Source organism: Lissotriton helveticus, chromosome 8 (assembly GCF_964261635.1).
Source record: "Lissotriton helveticus chromosome 8, aLisHel1.1, whole genome shotgun sequence".
In the NCBI taxonomy this organism is placed as follows: domain Eukaryota; kingdom Metazoa; phylum Chordata; class Amphibia; order Caudata; family Salamandridae; genus Lissotriton; species Lissotriton helveticus.
In genome coordinates, this window is record NC_136069.1 from 225,073,884 (window position 1) to 225,094,668 (window position 20,785).

Genomic DNA, 20,785 nt, shown 5'->3' on the forward strand with positions numbered 1-20,785 from the left:
CCAACTTCATCTCTAAGTACATGAAGTCTCTGTGGGAGGAGTGTGGGGTAACTTATAAGTTCACCACTCCTTACCACCCACAAGGAAATGGGTTGGTTGAAAGGTTCAACCGGACCCTGAAAGGTATGATTATGGGCCTAGCGGAGCCCATGAGACGCAAGTGGGACGTCTTGTTACCATGCCTGTTGTTTGCCTACAGGGAGGTGCCTCAGAAGTCCTTAGGGTTCAGTCCCTTTGAACTCCTGTATGGCCACCCTGTTAGAGGACCTCTCTCACTGGTGAAGGAGGGTTGGGAAAAGTCCCGTGGGAAAACCCCCCAGGATGTGTTCAGCTATGTGCTGGCCATCCGCAACCAGACACAACGCTTCAGGAAGCTCGTTCAGGCGAACCTGGAAGCAAGCCAGGAAGAAATGAAAAGATGGTATGACCAGAATACCACTTTGGTCGAATTTCAACCTGGGCAGAAAGTGTGGGTGATGGCGCCAGTGGAGCCTTGTGCGCTCCAAGACAAGTGGACGGGGCCATATGAGGTGGTGGAAAGGAAGAGTGAGGTAACCTACCTGGTTAACCTGAGGACTCCCAGGCAGCCCCTGAGAGTCTTGCATGTGAACCGCCTCAAACCACACTTTGAGAGGTCTGAAGTAACCATGCTCATGGCTACAGATGCAGGAATGGAAGAGGATAGTGATCCTCTCCCTGACCTCCTGGCAGTTAAGGAGCAAGATGGGTCAGTGGATGGTGTGGTCCTCTCGCCCACCCTGACCCAGAACAGCAGAGTGACTGTCGCCAAGTGTTGGGTCAGTTCTCCTCCCTGTTCTCCCTGACCCCAGGAGTCACCAACTGGTGCGTCCATGATGTGGACACTGGAGACAGTCCGCCTGTGAAACAAAAATTTTACAGGGTGGCTGACAAGGTCAGGGCCAGCATCAAGGAAGAGGTTTCCAAGATGTTGGCGCTAGGGGTGATTGAGCCCTCCAGCAGCCCCTGGGCTAGCCCAGTGGTCTTGGTGCCCAAGAAAGCTGCTGCGCCCGGTGGCCCTCCAGAACTCCGGTTTTGCGTGGACTACCGTGGGCTCAATGCGGTCACGAAGACTGACGCACACCCCATCCCCAGAGCTGATGAGCTCGTGGATCGGTTGGGAGCTGCCCAGTACCTCAGTACATTTGATTTGACTTCGGGGTACTGGCAGATTGCCCTAACTGATGGGGCCAAAGAGAGGTCAGCATTTTCAATGCCAGAGGGGCACTTCCAGTTCCGAGTCATGCCCTTTGGGTTGAAAAATGCCCCTGCCACATTCCAGAGACTGGTTAACCAGGTACTGACCGGGCTGGAGGAATTCAGCGCCGCATACCTGGATGACATTGCTGTGTTCAGCTCCACGTGGGAGGAACATTTGCAACACCTCTGCGAAGTGTTGAAGGCTCTGCAAAGGGCAGGCCTCACTATCAAAGCCAGCAAGTGCCAGATAGGGCAGGGATCTGTGGTGTATTTGGGACACCAAGTGGGGAGCAGCCAGGTGGCTCCCCTACAGGCAAAGATTGATACCATTCTGGCTTGGGAGCCCCCCAAGACCCAGACAGAGGTGAGGGCCTTTTTAGGACTCACCGGGTATTACCGACGGTTTGTCAAGGGATATGGCACCATTGTCGCCCCCTTGACAGAACTCACTTCCAAGAAGTTGCCCAAAAGAGTTGACTGGACTGACGCCTGCCAAACTGCTTTTGAAACCCTGAAAACTGCTATGTGCACAGCGCTGGTGCTCAAGGCACCTGACTTTTCCAGTGAGTTCATAGTTCAGACGGAAGCTTCAGAGCATGGTGTGGGAGCAGTACTCTCACAAATCACTGAGGAGGGAGGAGACCAGCCGGTAGCCTTCATTAGCAGGAGACTACTCCCCAGGAAACAGAGGTGGAGTGCGATTGGGAGAGAGGCATTTGCTGTGGTCTGGGCTCTGAAAAAGTTGAGGCCCTACCTGTTTGGGACTCACTTCCGTGTTCAGACCAACCACAGGCCCCTCAGATGGTTAATGCAAATGAGGGGTGAGAACCCAAAACTGTTGAGGTGGTCCATCTCCCTACAGGGAATGGACTTCACGGTGGAACACCGCCCTGGCATAGAACACGCCAATGCTGATGGTCTGTCCAGGTTTTTCCGCCTTAGTGAAGAGAACTCCCAAGAGGGTGGGCAGTTCTCCCCACTTTCAGCTGGAGGGGACACGTGTTAGACCTGGCATCTTTGGCGTGGTTTCCCCTATCTTTTTGCCTCTACCTCCTGTATTTTTGATGCTGTGCTGGATTTCGTTTTTGCTGGTTTAGATGCTTTGGACACTCTGCCACTGCTGATCAGTGCCAGAGTGTAAGTGCTCCCTGTGTAAATTATTATTCTGATTGAATATACATGTTTGGCATATTTGTATCACTATGAAGTCCCTAGTAAAGTGCTCTGGGTGTGCCAGGGCTGGTGATGACAAATGCTACTGGTGGGCCTGCAGCACTGATTGTGCCACCCACAGGAGTAGCTCTAAAATGGTGTCTCAGGCCTGCCACTGCAGTGCCTATGGGCAGTTTAGAACTGCCATGTCCTCCTGGTCAGTGTCCCCACTGACCAGGCCTAACCCTTCCCTTTTTGTGCACATCAGTCACCCCTATGGAAGGCCCAAGGTACCCCCCTGGGCAGGGTGCAGTGTATGTAAAAGGTAGAGCATATACTAGTGCAGGTGACATGCTCTGGTAGTGAATGGCAGCCATTTTCGTTTTTCACTACTGTAAGGCTATCTTGCTCCATAGGTTAACATGGGGGATGCTGGCTACAGTGGTAAACAGCATTTCTTCCCATAGGAACAAGATAGGACATAAGTATCTAGTATCCCTGAACTCAGAATTTAATAACACATCTTTTAGGAAAGGTTGTTTTTAAATCCTGTGTTTGAGAACAGCACTTTTAGAAAGTTGCTGTTCTCTTGTCTGACCCTTCTGTGTGCCTGGGCCTGTTTGTGTATTGACTGTCTGGTTTGAGAGTGACAGGGGCTGGGGGATTCCCCAGGAGGCTGGATGAGTCAGCACTAGGCTGAATGACTGCAATTGCAACTGGAGTGGTGGGAGGAGTTAGCACCTGGGCTGAATAGGGCTGTGCCTGCCTTCCACAATGCTGGCTCCACCCCCCTGCTGGGCGGCTGAGGACCCTGCGCCTCACTCTGAAAGGAAAGATGCAGCCAGCAAAACAAAGTGCTCAGGATCCACCCAGAACTGGTTCAGACCGGGCTCAGGGCCCACATGCACCAAGAGAACAAAGACTTTAGGGGTATAAGTACAGGACCCCTGACAACAGAAAATTAGATCATCCTGGAAATCAAGAAGGAACCTCTGCCAAGGAGAAAGCTGAAACTGAAGAAGGAAAATTGTCCTGCTGTTGCTCTGCTGGACTGACCTGTTGCTTTGCTGCCAAGGAGAGGGGAAGGACTTTGGTGCTGAGCTGTGTGCCCTGTCTTGAAGGAATCTCCAAGGGCCTGAGAAGAGCTGGCTCCCTGTTTTGAAGTCCCAGGAACAAAAGGACTTCACCCCCAGCTTCCCTGAACTCTGCTGAGAGAGTTCTGTCCTTCCTAGAGTGCTTGATCCAGTTGTGGGGCCTCTGGAAGTTGTACCTGGGCTGGGAAGCTTGAAACTAAGCTTGAGTGACTTCTGAAATTGAAAAGTGTTGCATCGCTCGCTTGCGGAGCGCATCCCCGACAGTGCGAGAAGTTTCCCGCCGCTACGGAGGTCGAGATCGTGGCAGCGCCTGACGCCGCTGCCAGAGACGTCGCATCCTTCATTTGCGGGACGCACCAGACCGGTGCGGGAGAATCGAACATCGCTGCGAGTATCGTCGCAGAGCCTGTCGTCGCTGGGTGAGATCGCCGCACCGCTTGTTTGCGGACCGCATCACGTCGCTGCGAGCATCGTCGCAGAATCAACGCATCGAGGAGCTGCGAGAGAGAGGATCCCCGCAGGACCGCGCATCGTCGCCCCGGAGATCGTCACAGCCCCTACGAGATCGTCGCATCGTGCCTTTGCGAGAACAGACTTCCTACGGAACCAACGCATCGGAATCCATACAAGTGGCCTTCCTCCCCATACAGACCGGATTCGTCGCAACACGGCCGCTGCTGCAGCGGGGCTGTCGCATCGCCTCCCCAGGGTCTCAGGAGCAACGCATCGCTTGTTTTCCACCGCACCAGCTTCTGCTTTTGGAACTTTGTTGCAACTAAAAGGTACTGTGAGTAAACATGACGCAACTGTGAACTTTTCACGCATCAGTAGAGAATTCTATCGCAACGTAGAGAATTCTAACGCAACCTTAAGAACTCTTTTTGAAACCATATTCTTGAACTGTGTATGTTGGATTTTTTTCGTTTTGGTCTTGTGTAGTTTAGATTAAAATACCTTTATTTTTCTAAACTGTTGTGGAGTCAGTTTGTGGTGTTTTCACTGTGTTACTGTGAGTGTTGGTACAAATACTTTACGCATTGCCTCTGGTTAGCCTAGACTGCTCGTGCCAAGCTACCTAGAGGGTGAGCAGGGGTTATCTCAGAGGGTTATCTCCCTGCCCTGACTAGAAGCAAGGGTCCCTATTTGGACAGTGGTACCTACCTCTGCCAACTAGAGACCCCCAGTTCTAACACAGAGTATGAGCCAAAAATAGGTTGACAACTCTCCTTCGCTATGTCCATTAGACCATGGGAATACTCACCGGATATGTAGCCAGCTACTGGGAATCCTCTGTATGTTTTCATGTTTCTATAATGATGCAGTAGTCTAGACCTCTGTGTCTTGAAGCATGACAGGAGACTGGCTCACTGAATAAGTAGAACCACATCATGCTGAATAATATACAGCCTGTTTGCTGCTCCACCCCATTGATGCATCTGAGGAGGAAAGATGTGTGTCATGACCTCTAAGTAGTTGGACAATTTATATAGCCAGATACCTAAAGGGTGACACATTAATGGATCTTTGTGTTCATTTAATTTGATTAAGCAGAGGAAAACACAAGTCTTCTACATTTCGGTAAACTCCATACTTGGATTTAGGATATGATTGGAATATGAATATGTTTATCCATATTAATGAACTCCTATTCCAAAATATCTGTTGACAATCTAATTGCCATCTTTTTTATGTAACATGTACATTGGTTCTTGAGCTTCTCTACAATCCCACGGTGGATTCCATTTCTACACCAATGATACCCAGTTGTTTAAGGGTTGCAGGTAGCCCTATTACTAACTGTGCGTAGCAGACAAATATTTCATGGTGATTATACAATTATTAGATTTAAGCAGCTTAAGGTAGTTGTGAAATAAAACCCAGCATTGGGCATCTCTGTGTTAGGAGTAAGCCATCTCAGTGAAACAGTTTGACACTTATGCTAATTGTATTTGAGCAATCATAGAATTTTTAAATCAAACAGATGTAAACTTGGGAAAAAGTATGTTTCAAGCCACAAAATGACAGACCTTAACTCCTTCCATCCCGCCATTAACCTACATTGTAAAGAACTGGTACCCAATACGGATACTATACCAATTCTTTTTCTTAGAATGAAGGCTATACCGTCTAAAGAAGGATGGTTGGGAGTCAGTCTTTTCATGTGTTCCCATTGAACCTTCTCAACACCTAAGAGTAATTTCAGTGAAGTCTTCCAGTATTCAAAGGTGCAAGCAATGATAGCATAGTTTAATAGTGTGAAGATAGAAAGGCATTTCTTACCACATACACCATTTTTGCTCTTGGGATAATGATTACAATTACTTAAATAAAGTAGAATTTGAAAATCATAGAAATCTAAATAGGAATAAGTAAATTCGGTCATTGACCTCCACATTCTAATCAAAATCTGCCATTTTCCCTTTATTCACAAAATTCCATCCCTGGATTATCATAGCTTGTGCCACAAAATATCTACAATTATGGAAAAAACACTCCAAGGTAGGTTTTGCTTTCAAACAATATGCTTTAGTCGATAACAAATCTCTAACAGTGAATAGTTGTCTAAATCATAAACCCTTCATGAGGTGCTGTCTTATATTCTGAACCTTTCATTCGGTGTATTCTCACATTCGAAATATTTCATGAGTCGTAATCTCATGTGTGACATCAGGTAACTTTATCTAGAGCACGGTATCCATGGTAGGGCTTAGAGGCCGGATCCATGCTTGATTTTTAAGATAACCACCGACGGTATAAATGAGCTTCACTAAGATGTAACCATTATTTTATGCAGGAATCATAAAAATATGTCATGGATCCGACATTGTTTTAAATGCAGTTAAAAACTCTAACCTACTTTTCAGTATGACTTAAATATAAGGAACAACTGAGATGCTAGCACTGCAGAAACGTCACTCTCTCATATGTGTATCTTGTGTTTTCTTTTAAGCTATCAATGGTTACCTGTATGGAAATCTACCAGGACTGGACATGTGTGCGGGTGAACGTGTGTCCTGGCATTTGTTTGGAATGGGTAATGAGGTTGATGTCCACTCTGCCTATTTTCATGGCCACACCATCACCAACAGAGGCCACAGAGCTGACGTGGTCAACTTGTTCCCTGCCACGTTTGTAACAGCAGAGATGAATACATGGAATCTTGGAAATTGGTTGCTGAGCTGTCAAGTTAATGACCACATACAAGGTAAACCGACTTACAGATAATTTCTTAAACATAGTTGTAGACAGAAAAATGTGTACTTTTTGCATCAATGCATTCATTGTTCATATGAACGCGTTCATTTTGATTACAGTGTGGTTGTTGTATAATCTTCTCCACTACCATAAATGCTGATTGTCTCAAGCCCCCCACACCCCTGACGCACCGTAACTGGGAAACTGGAAAACTGGAAAACTGGAAAACTGGAAAACTGGAATGGCATTCTGTAAAGTGATGGAAAAGAAAATTTACAAGGAGCCTGGAAGTGAGAAAAAATTCGGGAAAATATGGGACGGATGGGAGGAAATTGTGGGATGAAAGTAGTGGGGACGATGGTAAGCACAGCACGGTAGCCATCCCTGCTACCCTTGATATAAGGAAGGGAGAATTGTGAGAACTATTGATGAGCATTTGTGAACTGAACACAGCATCCGGAGCCGAGAGGGATTCAGTGGGAATTGTGATCACTGTTGCTGACTCAATGTTTGGTAGTTGTCACAATAATGTAGGTTTGTTACTCTGTTTTCATACATATAAACAAAAAGAAATATTCAAAAACTTTTAAAATAAATGCTGATTGTAACACCCCTTGTAGTGATATTTCAATGCTGTTTTCTGAATGGTGCCGAGTTATTCGCTAGCACCCATTAGCTGCACTGCTGTTAGGGAGATACCAGAGGAAGCAGCGCTATTTGGCAGTGCGCTGAAAACGAGATCCAGGCAGTGTTGAAGATTTCAGCCTTTCTGCTGAAACTGAGGGAAGTAGTCTTCTCTTTTTCAATACTGAGATATGCACCTTCTTCACTGCATGCATAGGTTTATTTGAAGCCAGGACTGTGGATGGGGCTCTAGCCAATGCTGAGGTAAGGAAGGATCAGCAGAGGCCTCAAAAACAGAAAGTGACAGTCAGGGAGGAGATTAGATATGGGGTATGGACATTTCCACTGATGGCTTTTCACTTTGAGTGCTGTTATTAACGAGCCCCTTGCTCCATGTGCATGGAGACAGAAGGCTGTAAAAGTATCAGTAATGACCAATGAGGAACGCAACTCTGTTGTAGTTACCTGCCTTATGGATGGATGGATGGATGGATGTTCTTTCCCCACTCTGGGTTCGTCTCCCACCACTTAGGTCAATATCTGCCTATTACTTTTTTGACCAAATAAGAAGCACCCATCGATTCCTAAGTGGTTAGAGAAGTGTGCACCATAGAAAGATATAATAAACGAGAGAGTGAAATCAAGCACACAAAAGGTGATGGGAGGAAAGCTTGCAACAATTCTAACCACTGACTACCTCTGGGGGTAGCATTCCAACCCATCGTTCTTTTGCCTGCCATGGCACCTTAGATTGGACTCGGCCATATGCAAATCTTTCTTGACCCTGAACCAGACCACATGAAACCCAAGACCAGTTTTGCCCTGATTGTGGCTCGTCAGTCTGTTATAATTTGGTTCCAGTGGTGCAATGAGCACGGGTCCCATGTCTGGACATACCCATGCCACTTAAGCATTACATCAAACACACAAGACATGATGATATAAATCCTTGCAATAAGTCCAACCACTGGCAATCTCTTGACGTAGCATTCTAACTCATTGTTCTTTTGCCCACCCTGCCACCTAATTTTGGACCAAGCCGTTTGCAAATCAGTCTTGACCCTGCTCCAATAGCAACAGTCCAGCCCGAACTACCAGGTCATGTCCTCTACTAGAAGTCTTAACCCACAGGGGCTGTCCCTGAGTTCCTAGAACTCTGAGCTGGTTCAAAGTGTGGTCCTCCTAATATCCTGAGAAACCTGGGACTTAAGAAACTTTTTAGTTTGAAAGACCTCCGGAGGATGTGGACAAACATGCCGAGCCGATTCGACGAAGGTGTGTTACCTTAAGGCTGAAGATTCAAGTTTCCCCCACTGAGAGCTTTTCCTCAGCAGCAGATCTGTTTTAGCAGGACCTCACAGAGAAGGTATCTGGCCCTGTGAAGCCCTCTCCAGCTGCAGCCTTGCCCTACTGGTGGAATGTGAGATCCAGAAGAGTGACAACATGTGAATGTAGATATCTTCTCCAGGCGAAAGCACCAAAAGTATCTGGCTGAGGAGGACCTTCCTTTGGCGTGAAATTAAAAGCGTTCTTGCCACTAATCAGCATCATTAAAGTGGGACCTCGGCTGACGTCTATTCGACCTCGTGGAGCCCTTCTAGGCCACATTCTGAGGATTGGCTCTGCTGAAGATTTATGAGACTACGTCCCAAGGTAAATCTTCCAAATGGGTCGACCCTGGTTTCTTTGTCCGACCTACGCTCCTTCGCAGATGGCCTCAAATTGAGCCTAGGTCCCGGTTTACCATTACACGTTAATCGCAGTTGACACTTAACGTTTTTTGGTTCTATTTTTTATTAAAATGTAAATATTGATACCTCCTGTTCCCCTTATTGTTTTTTTCATTGTGGTGTCATTTTATTCATTAAAATATACTCTAAGAATTGTGGTTATTGCTTAAGGAGGGCCATCAGCCCCTTAACTCATACACCCAATTTCTGACATCCAGTACCTGTGATTATTTGGATTATGCACATAGATATAAGATTTGCACAATCATTGATCCACACGATATAGTGTAAAATACTGATGGGATAAAGAAAGTAGCATACATTTTTAAAAATAATTAGATTACCACACTTTAGTTGTTTGGATACCACTATTGTTAAGACTCAAGTTAAGGGGAGGTACTAATTGTTCGATTTTCACAGCTGGAATGCAGGCTCTTTACAACGTAGAGTCCTGCAGTGACAAGTTGTCCACTCCTCCGCTGACTGGACGTGAAAGAAAATACTTCATTGCTGCTGAAAACGTGCTTTGGAATTACGGCCCTGAAGGAATAGACCGATTCACTGGTGAGGCATTAAATACAACAAGCAGGTAAGTTGGCTCTTATAATTGGAACTACATAGCTTTCAGTCCTTGCTTTATTTTGGGATCAGTTCCCTTAAGGAATGGTGGCAACCCTATTAATCTCATATTTGTGGTTCTTAATGTATTATTGATCTGCCACCTTGGTGTCCATTGTCCACTTTTCACCTGCAGAACACTACTAAACATCATCTTGGGTGTTGACTGGGTGCCTGGTTTTAAAGACTCAAGCTTGTTGGGTGCGTCTTTGTCACTATTTTTGCTGCCTGTACAACGTTGGCAGTTACCAATCTAACTCCGGTCTATCTTTCCAGGTCCAAAAATATGGAAAATGTATTGCCACTGATCTGGAACAATTCACATCTGACATAGGATATTCCACATCATATATATCTGCCTGGTGATACTCCCTGAAAGATGGAATCTGCTTAGGGGTTCCTTTTATCCAAGCCTTAGTAAGAACTTGTAGACAAATGCTTATACAGGGCTTCAACCCCATACATAGACATTCTAACATAAGGGTCCTTAAATGTGTTCAATTATTTGTGTTGATGGCAAGTGCTTGCAATTGTGAGAGCAGGAATTAACATCACACATGGAAACAACCTACCAAATGAAGAAACTTGCCTGCCGGTAACCAACCTTTTTTTCATGATAATGTTTGCTTTATTTTTCCTAATCCAAAATGTTTGATTGTGTTTTTCCTATTTATTTATTGCATTGTTTTTAATTTGTATTTAAGTGTAATGGTTTTAATGGACTATGCACTTTATCGATACTAGATCTGAATCTGAATCCATCAGTCTGATTTTTACATCTGGACATGGCGCTAAAACCTCCATGCTCAAAATTATCCATGACTCCCTTCAAATCTGTGTTGCATGTTTGTACTCATTCATCCATTTCCTGCCTTCAGTACCATTGATCTCAGCATCCTCTACCATAGAGAATAAAATGGGCATCGTGGGTTTGGTACTGCACTAGTTCATGTCTTACCTCTTCAGCCCAAGTCAATGTATCAAAACAGGTGATTCCCTTTCAGCCCCAATGTTCTCCCATTTGAGAAAGGAACTGATCCCTGTGACGCCTTCCCTAAGAAATCAAATATACCAATAAAGAACCGAAGGACGATATTCATCCAAATAATAAGATATTCTTTGAAAGTCCTATATTCTAATACGGGAAACATCCTTTTCACCGCGGATGTTTCAACGCAGTGCTGTTACGACGCGTCCTTTACAATGCAAGTCGTAACCACGACTTGCCCTGGAGGGCGCTACAGGATTAAGAATAGAATATTTACAATTCCAACACCTTCCCTAGTGTCCACGGGGACTGGTCTCGATCCGCGCCCCCAACGCAAGTCGTTGTCACGACTTGCGGTGTAAAAGACGCGTTGTAAGAGCACGCGTTGTGACGGTACGCGTCGTACCGTCATACATCCTTCTAATACAGGGCAAACACAAATGTTTTCTATTTGTTATACTGTAAGAAAGGGATCAAGAGGCAAAGGTATGCGTTTACAAGGCACACACACCGCAGTGAGGCATTCATGGAGCAATTCTAAAGTGTGTTTTTTCTACACATTTGTATAACTTTCTCTGATGCACGGATACTCCCGAAAAAAAGGACCAAAACTGACCATCATTATGGAATGTCTATGGGTAGTCCCTGGTTTGCTGAATTATGAATTATTCATGAACCCTAAATATTGTTAAAACCTGTGTCATCAGACTATTGTGGAAGCATTAGATTGGAACATAGGACTTTCACTGAATAGCCTAATATTTGGATGGGTATCGTCCTTGGGTCTTTTTGGCAGATTTGATCCCTTACTGTTCAACCTCTATTTGAAATGTTCTCTGGTACAGACATTGACCAATATGTGAATGATGCACAACTATATTTACACTTTGACAACACTGAGGACATTAGTTCACCAATCAATTGCCTCAGACGTCAACTCTTTGAGATCCAAGATTAAACTCAAGCTCAATAAACAAAAACACAGGCTTCTTCTGCAAATCACCTACTGGCTCCAAGGCTGTCTGGTCTGACTGGATTGGTAAATTACGGACTGTAAACAGCTTTCCTAAGGTTGTTACATCAACCAACTCAGTCAGTCGCTTCAGGCTGAATTGACGGCTAAATCTTGATATTCATATCAGGGTCATATCATATGTTAGTAAAACTACAGACTTTAACTAAATTTACTGCATTACATTAGAACCTTAATTCTCAAAAACAATTTTAAAACTGCTGTACAGGCACTTGAGAAGTCCTGAATTGAGTATGGAAACACATTGTTACCTGGATTACCTAAATACTTTTTTCAGTCGCCTCCCTAGATTGACCACTGGAGCATGAAAAATTGGAAAACTCCTGTCCAAAAGTATCTAAAATGGATTGTGTTCTTACACCAATACTGCCTGTCTCAATTAAAGCTCATACTCCTCAATTCTCCATCACCCCACTCAAAAACTGGTAGTATCTGACAAAACTATCTGACAAAAACTTAAAAAGAACTAACACATTAATTCTCAAAACTCTGTTTTAAAAATATTTCCCTCTTAGACACACATTCTAAGTAAAATGGCCCAAGATATGCAAAGAGCTTCTAGGGATATAAGCCTTGATGCTACACTTCCAATTTTTAACTCTACACTGAAAGGCCCTTTACAAACCCTGCCTTTATCTTACTACACATGGAACTGTTTGTAACTCCTGTTTGCCAAGTGTATGCATAGCGCTCTCTTTCTGTATCCCTCTGTACAGCTGAGTTACTGAATATTGTCCCCAACTGCATCACTACTGGGCCTACTCTGTCTGACCTATACTCACACTCACCCTTGACTCCTTACTTACAGATGTACCTCATTCCAGTTCCCTGTGTGTTACCTTCAATCGTTTTACACACGTTAGTGACTAGTGTATATCTAATTGCCCAGTTTTGTACATAGTCCCTCTTCTATTCTGTTGTTGGACAGTGTTTCTTTGGCAGATGACCCTTCACTGTAAAGTGCTCTGTCATCCTTCTACGATCTAGTAGTTTTTACTACAGCACTACTGTTGTTTACCTTATGTCTCGTATTTGGTACTTATGTTAGTCAATAATTATCATCACGTTATGTCCGGTGTGTCCCATAAGCAGAGGGTAGTGATATTACCATATACCTCTCAACCTAATGACATCTGGTCTCCATTCCAAGTTAAAAAAAAACTTTCTTCTGCAAAAAATTCCATAAAAGTTAAAACCGAAATTCAATAAAACAGATAAAAGAAGGCACGGTCAGAATATTGTTCACACATGTAAGGTTGCAAAGTACATGGATGGAAATCTCATTTATAAGGGCAGCTCAGCCAAACAGTTGAAGAAAGCTTTCCTTCCAAAATGTGGAGAAACAATCGATCCTACGTAGTGGGTGAAGATCTTGTTTGAATGCATATCTTGTCCCTGCTATTCAAACAATGCATAACATTGGTTCCTAAAATACAGATTTCCCATTAGTTCCATAGCATGAGGGATTACGTTTAAGGGAGGATGCCACTTCTAAAAAAATGTAAATAAAAAAAAACGTTATTTATCATAAATTGTGAGAGGTTGGTAGCCATGCAGCCCAGAAAGAAAATATGAAGTGCGACGTGACAGATAATATCTAAAGTGTAAAATACAATGTTACAATAACTCATACTCGTTATTCTAACATACGCAAACCACACTCAGGTCCTGTAAATTTGAATTCAGATCTTAAAGATAGTCCTACCAGTTATGACCGGCGTGATTATAAGGCGGTATATTCAAAAGCACCTGTATTTCCATTCCGTTCTTATCTAGTTGGTAGACATAACCCTTCGCCTTCAATTCAAACTTGATATCAGCACTTGCTCAACAAAATCTCAAAATAAAATGTCATTGAATGAAGTGAAGGCTATCTCTTTCTTTTTCGGTGTCCTCCTTTAACCACACTCCTAACTCTACTCTACAGTTCAACAGTGTATCTTTCGTCTTAGTGTATGATTTTATTGTTTGTCACTATGCTGCTCTCTGTAAACTTGTAAAGCGTTCTAATACCAGCAAGGGTCAAGTTCAAGTTCCCGCTATATGAAACTAGCAGATAAATAAATAAATAAAACTCCACTCCACAAAAAGGCCACATTTGGCTATGAATTGTTGAGTGCTAAAGTGCTCCATACGCATATTACAGGTGTAAGTCCGGTCTATCTGGATCTGGTGTTGAGCCACACACCAGATCCAGATAGACCGGACCGGCATTATGCCTGTAATATAATAGATTGATCAGGACCTCCCGATAATAACGACGACCCAAGTCTTCCAAAGAATAGTTAACGCCCTGAGGAAGCCCCAGGGCGGATGGCAATGTAAAAGGGTGAAACATGTGTTGGCTGTCAGTCATTACCATGCTCCTCCTCACAGAAAGAGTGACAACACCTTATATAAACAACGATCACCATGAATCCTTGGCTATTGTAATTTTTTCCTGAAATAGTACGCTAAATAAGACTTGCCCTGACAACCACTTTGGAAATCGTTTATGTTTTAGGGGGTTAGGGGTTTCCCCCTGTTAAGGGCAAGTGCCGCAGTAAGAACTGCTCAAATAACCAACGGCTGGCAAGGGACCGGGACCTATAACCCCTTCTCTCACAGAACCAGGGTATTAAGTTGTGTCTGATGCACTAAATCGGCCTCAGGTCTATAATATGGGATCCTAATGTATGCATGATACCAGTGTCGGGCAAAGCTAGCCTGTGCTACCAGGTAGTAAATCTGAAAGGTTGGTACCCCAAACCCACCCTTCTCATACGGCAGCACTAAGGTATCCCAACCAATGCGGGGTTGTTTACCACCCCACACAAGTCGTATCAACAACGTACGCAGGTTTGTGAAGAAGCTGTTAAATAACGGTATGAGAATGTTTTGGAAGAGATATAGAAATTGTGGAAGTACCACCATCTTAATTATAGCTATTCTTCCAGCCATCGAAAATGGCAGTTTCAACCAACAATCAATGTTACGCCCAAGTTTCTCCATTACCGGGCCATAATTCAACTGGAGGATACAATCTTTTTCTCTATGGATGTGGACTCCTAGATAGCTCACAAAGTCATCACACCAGGCCAGTGAGTAGTCCACAGTTCAATCGCAGGTTGCCTCAGTCAATTGGAATATTTTTGACTTCTCCCAGTTGATGCGTAGGCCCGACTTGGTACCATATCTCGTCACTTCCCGGAGCAATGGTGTTAAATTATCGTCCGGGTGCCGTACATATAGAATAATATCATCAGCATAAAGTGTAAGTAGTAATGGACCAGTATTAAATTGTAATCCCCAATGACTATGCCTTTCTAGCAGATGTCGCACCAGTGGATCGAGCGTCATTACAAATGACAAGGGAGATATTAGGCACCCCTGTTGCGTTCCACAAGAGAGTTGAAATGTGTTAGTCAAGGTGCCATTAAGTCAAATTTGTGCTGTGGGTAAGGTGTACAATAACCTAACTACTGCCAGGAACCGTTCCTGCACCCTCAGTCGCCCCTTAGTGGCATATAAAAATGGGCACTCACGCGAGTCAAAAGCTTTCTCAGCATGGAGGAGGACAGCGGCTTCCGGGACAGTCAGTGATATCCTGTGCAATGTGGCAATTAACATGCAAATATTAAGGGCTGTTGATTTGTGGAGAATAAAACTTGATTGCACTGTAGACATCAGTTTTTCCACAATTAATGCAAGCCTTGTTGCCAGTATTTTAGCTAGAATGTTGTTATCAAAATTTAAGAGAGAAAGAGGTCGGTATGAGCTACATTTCTGTACATCCTTTCCAAGCTTAGGCAGCAAAATTATGACAGCTTTTCTCAAAGTGGATGGAGTGTCTATGAGATGGGGTGTAAGGAGGCTTTTATATTTTTTATAAAAACAACCCATAAACCTGTCCAGCCGTGGTGCTTTTGAACCATCCAGTGCATTAATGGCCTCAGTTACTTCATCTTCCGAAAAGGGCCTCTGCCAGAAACTCCAGGTACACCTTTTCCATCCAAACAAGTGAGACCTCAGTGAGGTAATCACTGTAGTCTGAGGGGATTTCGGGAGCTCTTGAGGTGTATAATGCTGTGTAATACTTAAGTACCTCGTCTAGGATCCCAACATTACCAGTTATCTGCTCTTTATCATGCCCAATTAGTTCAGCTATGTAGGTGGGCCAGCGGGACTGTTGCATCAGTCTAGCTAAAGTTCTACCAGGCCTCCCACCCTCCCTATACCACCTAGCCACAGCATATATGCCTAAAAAGTGTGCCTCATGTTCCGTGGCTTCCCGAAATTCTGTCATCAGCGTTGCATGTCTTTGTAGATCGGGGGTCCTATATTGTTAGCTACTCAGTGATCTAGCTCAATGAGCTGTGATTCTATCTGTGCAAGCGTTCAACGCAAATCCCTGAGTACCCCTGCATTTTTTGAGATACACACCCCCTTGCATAGGCCTTAAAGGCTTCCCATAGAGTGGCCTTGGATTCCACCGACCCTACATTTATTGCAAAATACACATTGATCGCTTCCCCCAGTTCTTTTGCAAAAACAGCAACCCTCAGGGCCATACCCGTGAATCTCCATGGTTGCTCTACCCCCCCCCCGCTCTAGGTATCCTCAATTTTACCAACACAGGAGAATGATCAGATAGTGTGCGCGGCAGGTGGGTAACTGCGTCAATCCATATCACCAGTATGGGCACCAGTAATTCAAGCGTGTCCAGGTATTATGAGGTGCAGAGTAATGGGTGTACCCCTCGTGGTCTGCACAGTGGTATCTCCATGCATCCACTAGCCCAAACTTTTCTATAGTGTCCAACACCACCCACCTTGCCCTTGGTTTTGTGGCTATCGTGTGTGCTGTGCTATGCTCCGGATCAAGCAGCAAATTAAAGTCCCCCCATGTATATGTAGTCCGCCCCCATGCAATCCATGTGAGTATGGATAGTGTGAAAACAAACGGGCTCATCAACATTTGGAGCATATACATTAACAAATAGGAGCGTGATCAAGCAGATAGCCCTTCACCAATAAATGACAACCCCGCATCCCGTTACTGTTCATCATTTTCAACATTTCCCATCTGGTTATTTGCAACCAGCGGTCGTTTGCTTTTGTCTGCAAGGTGAAGAAGGCTATAGATCCTCCCACATTTACTTGTGTGTCAGAAAGCAGTCTTAATTCTTCCAAGCCCAACCAAAATAATCAGCAGTTCTTTTCTCTCTAGCCTGATGGAACAGAATTGTCTTCTTTTGTGATGTTGGTGCAACTCTGACAGACCTACTCCAGGAATGACCAGGGTCGAGGTGTGGTTCCCCCTTCCCTTCCAGCCACGTGTACCTATTTATATCAGGATCCCATATTTTCTGACATGGGTTATCTATGCTGCTGTTTAACCCTCCCCTACAATACTCATTTCTCTTTGTATCATCAAGGTGGGTGGCTCTACACTGGAACTCCATGTGTGGGGTCCATTTGTAATTAAAGAAGACTGCCCGAGATACGCTAAGTGTCCACCCTGGGACCACAGACGGAAGCTGACATATTTGTGGATTTGTGTGGTGGCTTTCATACCACCAAGAATCTCTTTTCAGGAAAGTCTTGGGGCCAAACAATAGCCTCCCCTATCGTGCCCCTCCTGTGTCGCTTGGTAAAAGGTACAGTGCTGTGGGATTGGTCTCGTATCGGGTTACATTAACCACTACTCTATGGGGCTCTACTCTGTTGGGTTGTATATTGGCCCAAATCCTACATAGGTACAGGTGGAGAAGGCATTTTGCTTTTTCAGGGGCTACCTAAAGCGGTAAAGCGTGTCTACACCTACTGCATGCGCTATCAGCAAATAGACGTAACATGAACCGGATGATGTGAGTTGCCCACGGCGGTCATGTGCTGATCCATGTGTTGTGTAAGAGCGCACTATGCTGTGCGTGTGGGATGCTAGTGCTGGATTCAATGTAATCATAAGTGACATGGGATATGTTCCTATGTAAGCGCTGTGAAAATGTTGGTGTGGACTCCATTTGACTATGCAAATCTTAGGCAATTTGTGGATGTGGCACACCCACAGTAAACTGAGGACATACCATTGTACAATAATACATAACTTGAAGATCTTGGGATGACTTCCAGCGGAGACATCCGTAGTCCTCTGGTGATCTGGGGTTTCTTTAATTGTGGAAAAGTTCAAAAAAGTTTGTGGTACAGTTCATGGGGGGTTTTCTTTGGAAGGTTTCAGCTGCACGTCGGGGTGATGAGCCCTTGCCTCTCCCTTCCACCTTGAGGGCGGTAGGTGTTGCGATGATCACTCAGTGGGGATCTTTAAACTGGGTTTGCTTCCATTTCCTTACAAAGTTGCGGATGTACACTTTCTGTCCCAGTTGAGGGATTTGATATGGTAGCTTGACGGTGCTGCACTTACAGTTCAGATGGTTGACCTGTTTGGATAGGAAGTTAGTGGTTTTGGTTAACTCAGAGAGATACATATGCAATTCGTCCCCTAGTGCCCGAGAGCTTACCTCAGCACTTAATTTGGTCCGTGTTTTTGGGATGGGTGTTCCCATCAGTATACCAGTTACAATTTGGTGTGGTGTAAGATGGTGATCGCTGCTTGGTGTGTTCCTTAGCATGACAAGGCTTAGGGCAGACAGTGGACCCACTTCTTAGTACAACTGGTGCAGATTTTGCTTAATTTATTTTTTAACAGGCTGCTGAGTCTCTTAACAACATCGTTGCTTTGGGGGTGATGCTCTAAGGATAGTTTGTGTGTCGTACCTGAACGAGTGCTGATGTGATCAAACGTGGAGTTGACAAAGTGCCTTTCATTGTCCGATCGGATTATGTCTGGTACCCCCCATCTGGGTATCAGTTCCCTGACGAGGAACGTTGCAGCTGCCTTGGCTTCGCAGTGTACGCAAGGGCTGGCTTTGATCCACCTGGAGTATGGGCAGACCACTACAATTAGGTATCGATAGTTGGCACATCGATCGATCATATCAATAAAATCAATATGTAGCACCTTAAAGAGTTCCGTCAGTCTGGGGATAGCCAATGACATGACCTTGAGTGTAGGTTTGGGTGAATATAATTGCCAGACAGTGTATCCATTTAAATACACAGTTACTGCTTCTGTAAGGTTGGGGATGAACCAGTCACTCTGCAGCTCCGCTATCATGCTGTCTTTTGCTGTGTGTGTTTGTAAGTGAAGTTGGGGCAAAGTTATGTTAACTAGGCCCTGCTGTATCACGGGTTTCCCTGTGGTTGCGTGTTGGTATATAAGGTCATGTGCTGTCTGTGTGCAGCCCCTAGCTAACCATCGCTCTGATGCCTGCTATAAAGGAAGTAAGCATGTTTCTTTGATCATTCCGTAAGCTGCCCTTTTTGCAATATGATCTGTTAATGCTGTGCATTTTACTAAGGCCACGCGTTCAGGTAGGGCCAGCGCATCAATTTGTAATTCTAGGAGGTCCCTGTGGGTGACGGGGGTGCCATCTGATTTCAGAAACTCTTGCCTTCTCCACCTCCCTATGCTAGAGTGCAACGTGATGGTGACATAAACCAAATCGGAGTAGATGGTTACCGTTTTTCCTGAACTTTGGGTGAGGTCTTCAATTAATGCTGTCAGATCCACCACCTGTGCTGAGAGTTGGGGGAGAAGAGTTAGCTGTGCAGTTACTTGCAGTGTTTCTGAGGGTGTGTGGCTATGATCTATTACTACCGCTGCCCTGTGCATCTTACACCCGTCTCTTGGTCTGTCATGGAGGACCTGTCAATGAACAATGCCTCTCTATCTAAGATGGGATCCTCCTCTGCCTGGATAATCCCCTAAAGGGTGTACATTGTGCAGTCATGTGGATTTCCTCCCTCTCCTGAACCTCATGGGGTAGGAAGGTGTCCGGGTTCACTATATGGCGCATACTGTTTTTAGAGATGTTCTGGAGAGCATTAGTTCATACCCTGAACCCCGTTGTGTAGTCAGTATGCTCATGACTGCAAACACTGAATGGTCAGCATACAGTGTTAGTGGTGCTCCACCAAAATGGAGGTGATTTTGTCTATGGCAAAGGCCTGCTCGCATAAGAAATGACCCTACATGACTGATTCCAAGAGCTCACTGTACTACGCAAGGGGTTTGTGCCCCAGGGGGTACTTTTTTGTTAGGACGGCTAACATGACTCGCCCATCGCTGTGGCTGAATAAAAAGAATGTCTTCTTATAATTGGATGTTCCTAACACAGGGGAGTGCATTATCTCTGTTTTGAACTTGCCTAAGGATTTGTGCATCCCAGGCGTCCATCTATTTCCTCGTGGCTGGTTTTCACCTTTTGCATGGCTTCGAGTAAGGGGCAGCAAGCGCGCTGTAGTCAAAGACCCACTGACCAATATAGTTGCAAAGTCCTAAAATCTTTTGCATGCCCTTTTTTTCTTATTTGGTGGTGGCATTGCCCTGATAGAATCTGTGAGTTCTAGCATGATCTGCCGACCGGTCACTGAGATTAGTTATCCCAAATAACTAACCTCCTGTAGTACATTCTACAACTTCCCCTTCTCCACTTTTCACCCTCTTTCGGCATGTGCAGTCAGGTGGCCTAATGTACCCTGGAGACATAGGTCCTCAGAAGGACTGCATATCAAGATGCGAGCTGACTGAATCAGGGTGCTGTTCCATTGGACGTTAGCAAGATCCTTCCTCTGTATTCTATTGAAGATACTGGAGGACTCACAGTACCTTTGCAGTAGATTCTGGTATAGCAGCTGAACCCCTCAGAAGGTTAACACAGTCAGGTATGGACTGTCAGGGTGTAACAGAATACTAAAGAACATGTTCCTGATGTCTAGCACAGAAAAATAGAGGGTGTCTGTGGGTATATTTGTCAATATGATGAAAGTGTCTGCGCTACAGGGTATTCTGAGGCCTCGATGTCATTGAGGGGGTGCAAGTCTTTATGAGGTGCCAGGTCCCTCCCTTACTCTTTTTGATCCAAAATATTGGTGTAATACAGGTGGAGACCCCATGTGATCAATTAGTGCTTGAAATGCATACTCTCTGCTCTTGAGGTGGAAGCCGGGAGGAAAGAGGCACGTAGCGAATTGTTGCTTGAAGCTAACCATCGATTTTAAGATTTTTAGCTTGTTTTATCTGTGTATTGTGG

General features: G+C 44.8%; 1 protein-coding gene across 2 annotated transcripts in view; it reads left to right on the plus strand.

Annotated features, from left to right (window-relative positions):
• HEPHL1 (hephaestin like 1) overlaps window positions 1–20,785 on the plus strand; it is a 367,396-nt gene that overhangs the window by 115,573 nt on the left and 231,038 nt on the right. For both annotated transcript variants that reach the window (XM_078656967.1, XM_078656968.1), the window contains exons 5-6: window positions 6,415–6,669; window positions 9,434–9,602. In XM_078656967.1, the coding sequence (XP_078513093.1) occupies window positions 6,415–6,669; window positions 9,434–9,602 (424 nt within the window). The remainder of the gene's footprint in view (window positions 1–6,414; window positions 6,670–9,433; window positions 9,603–20,785) is intronic.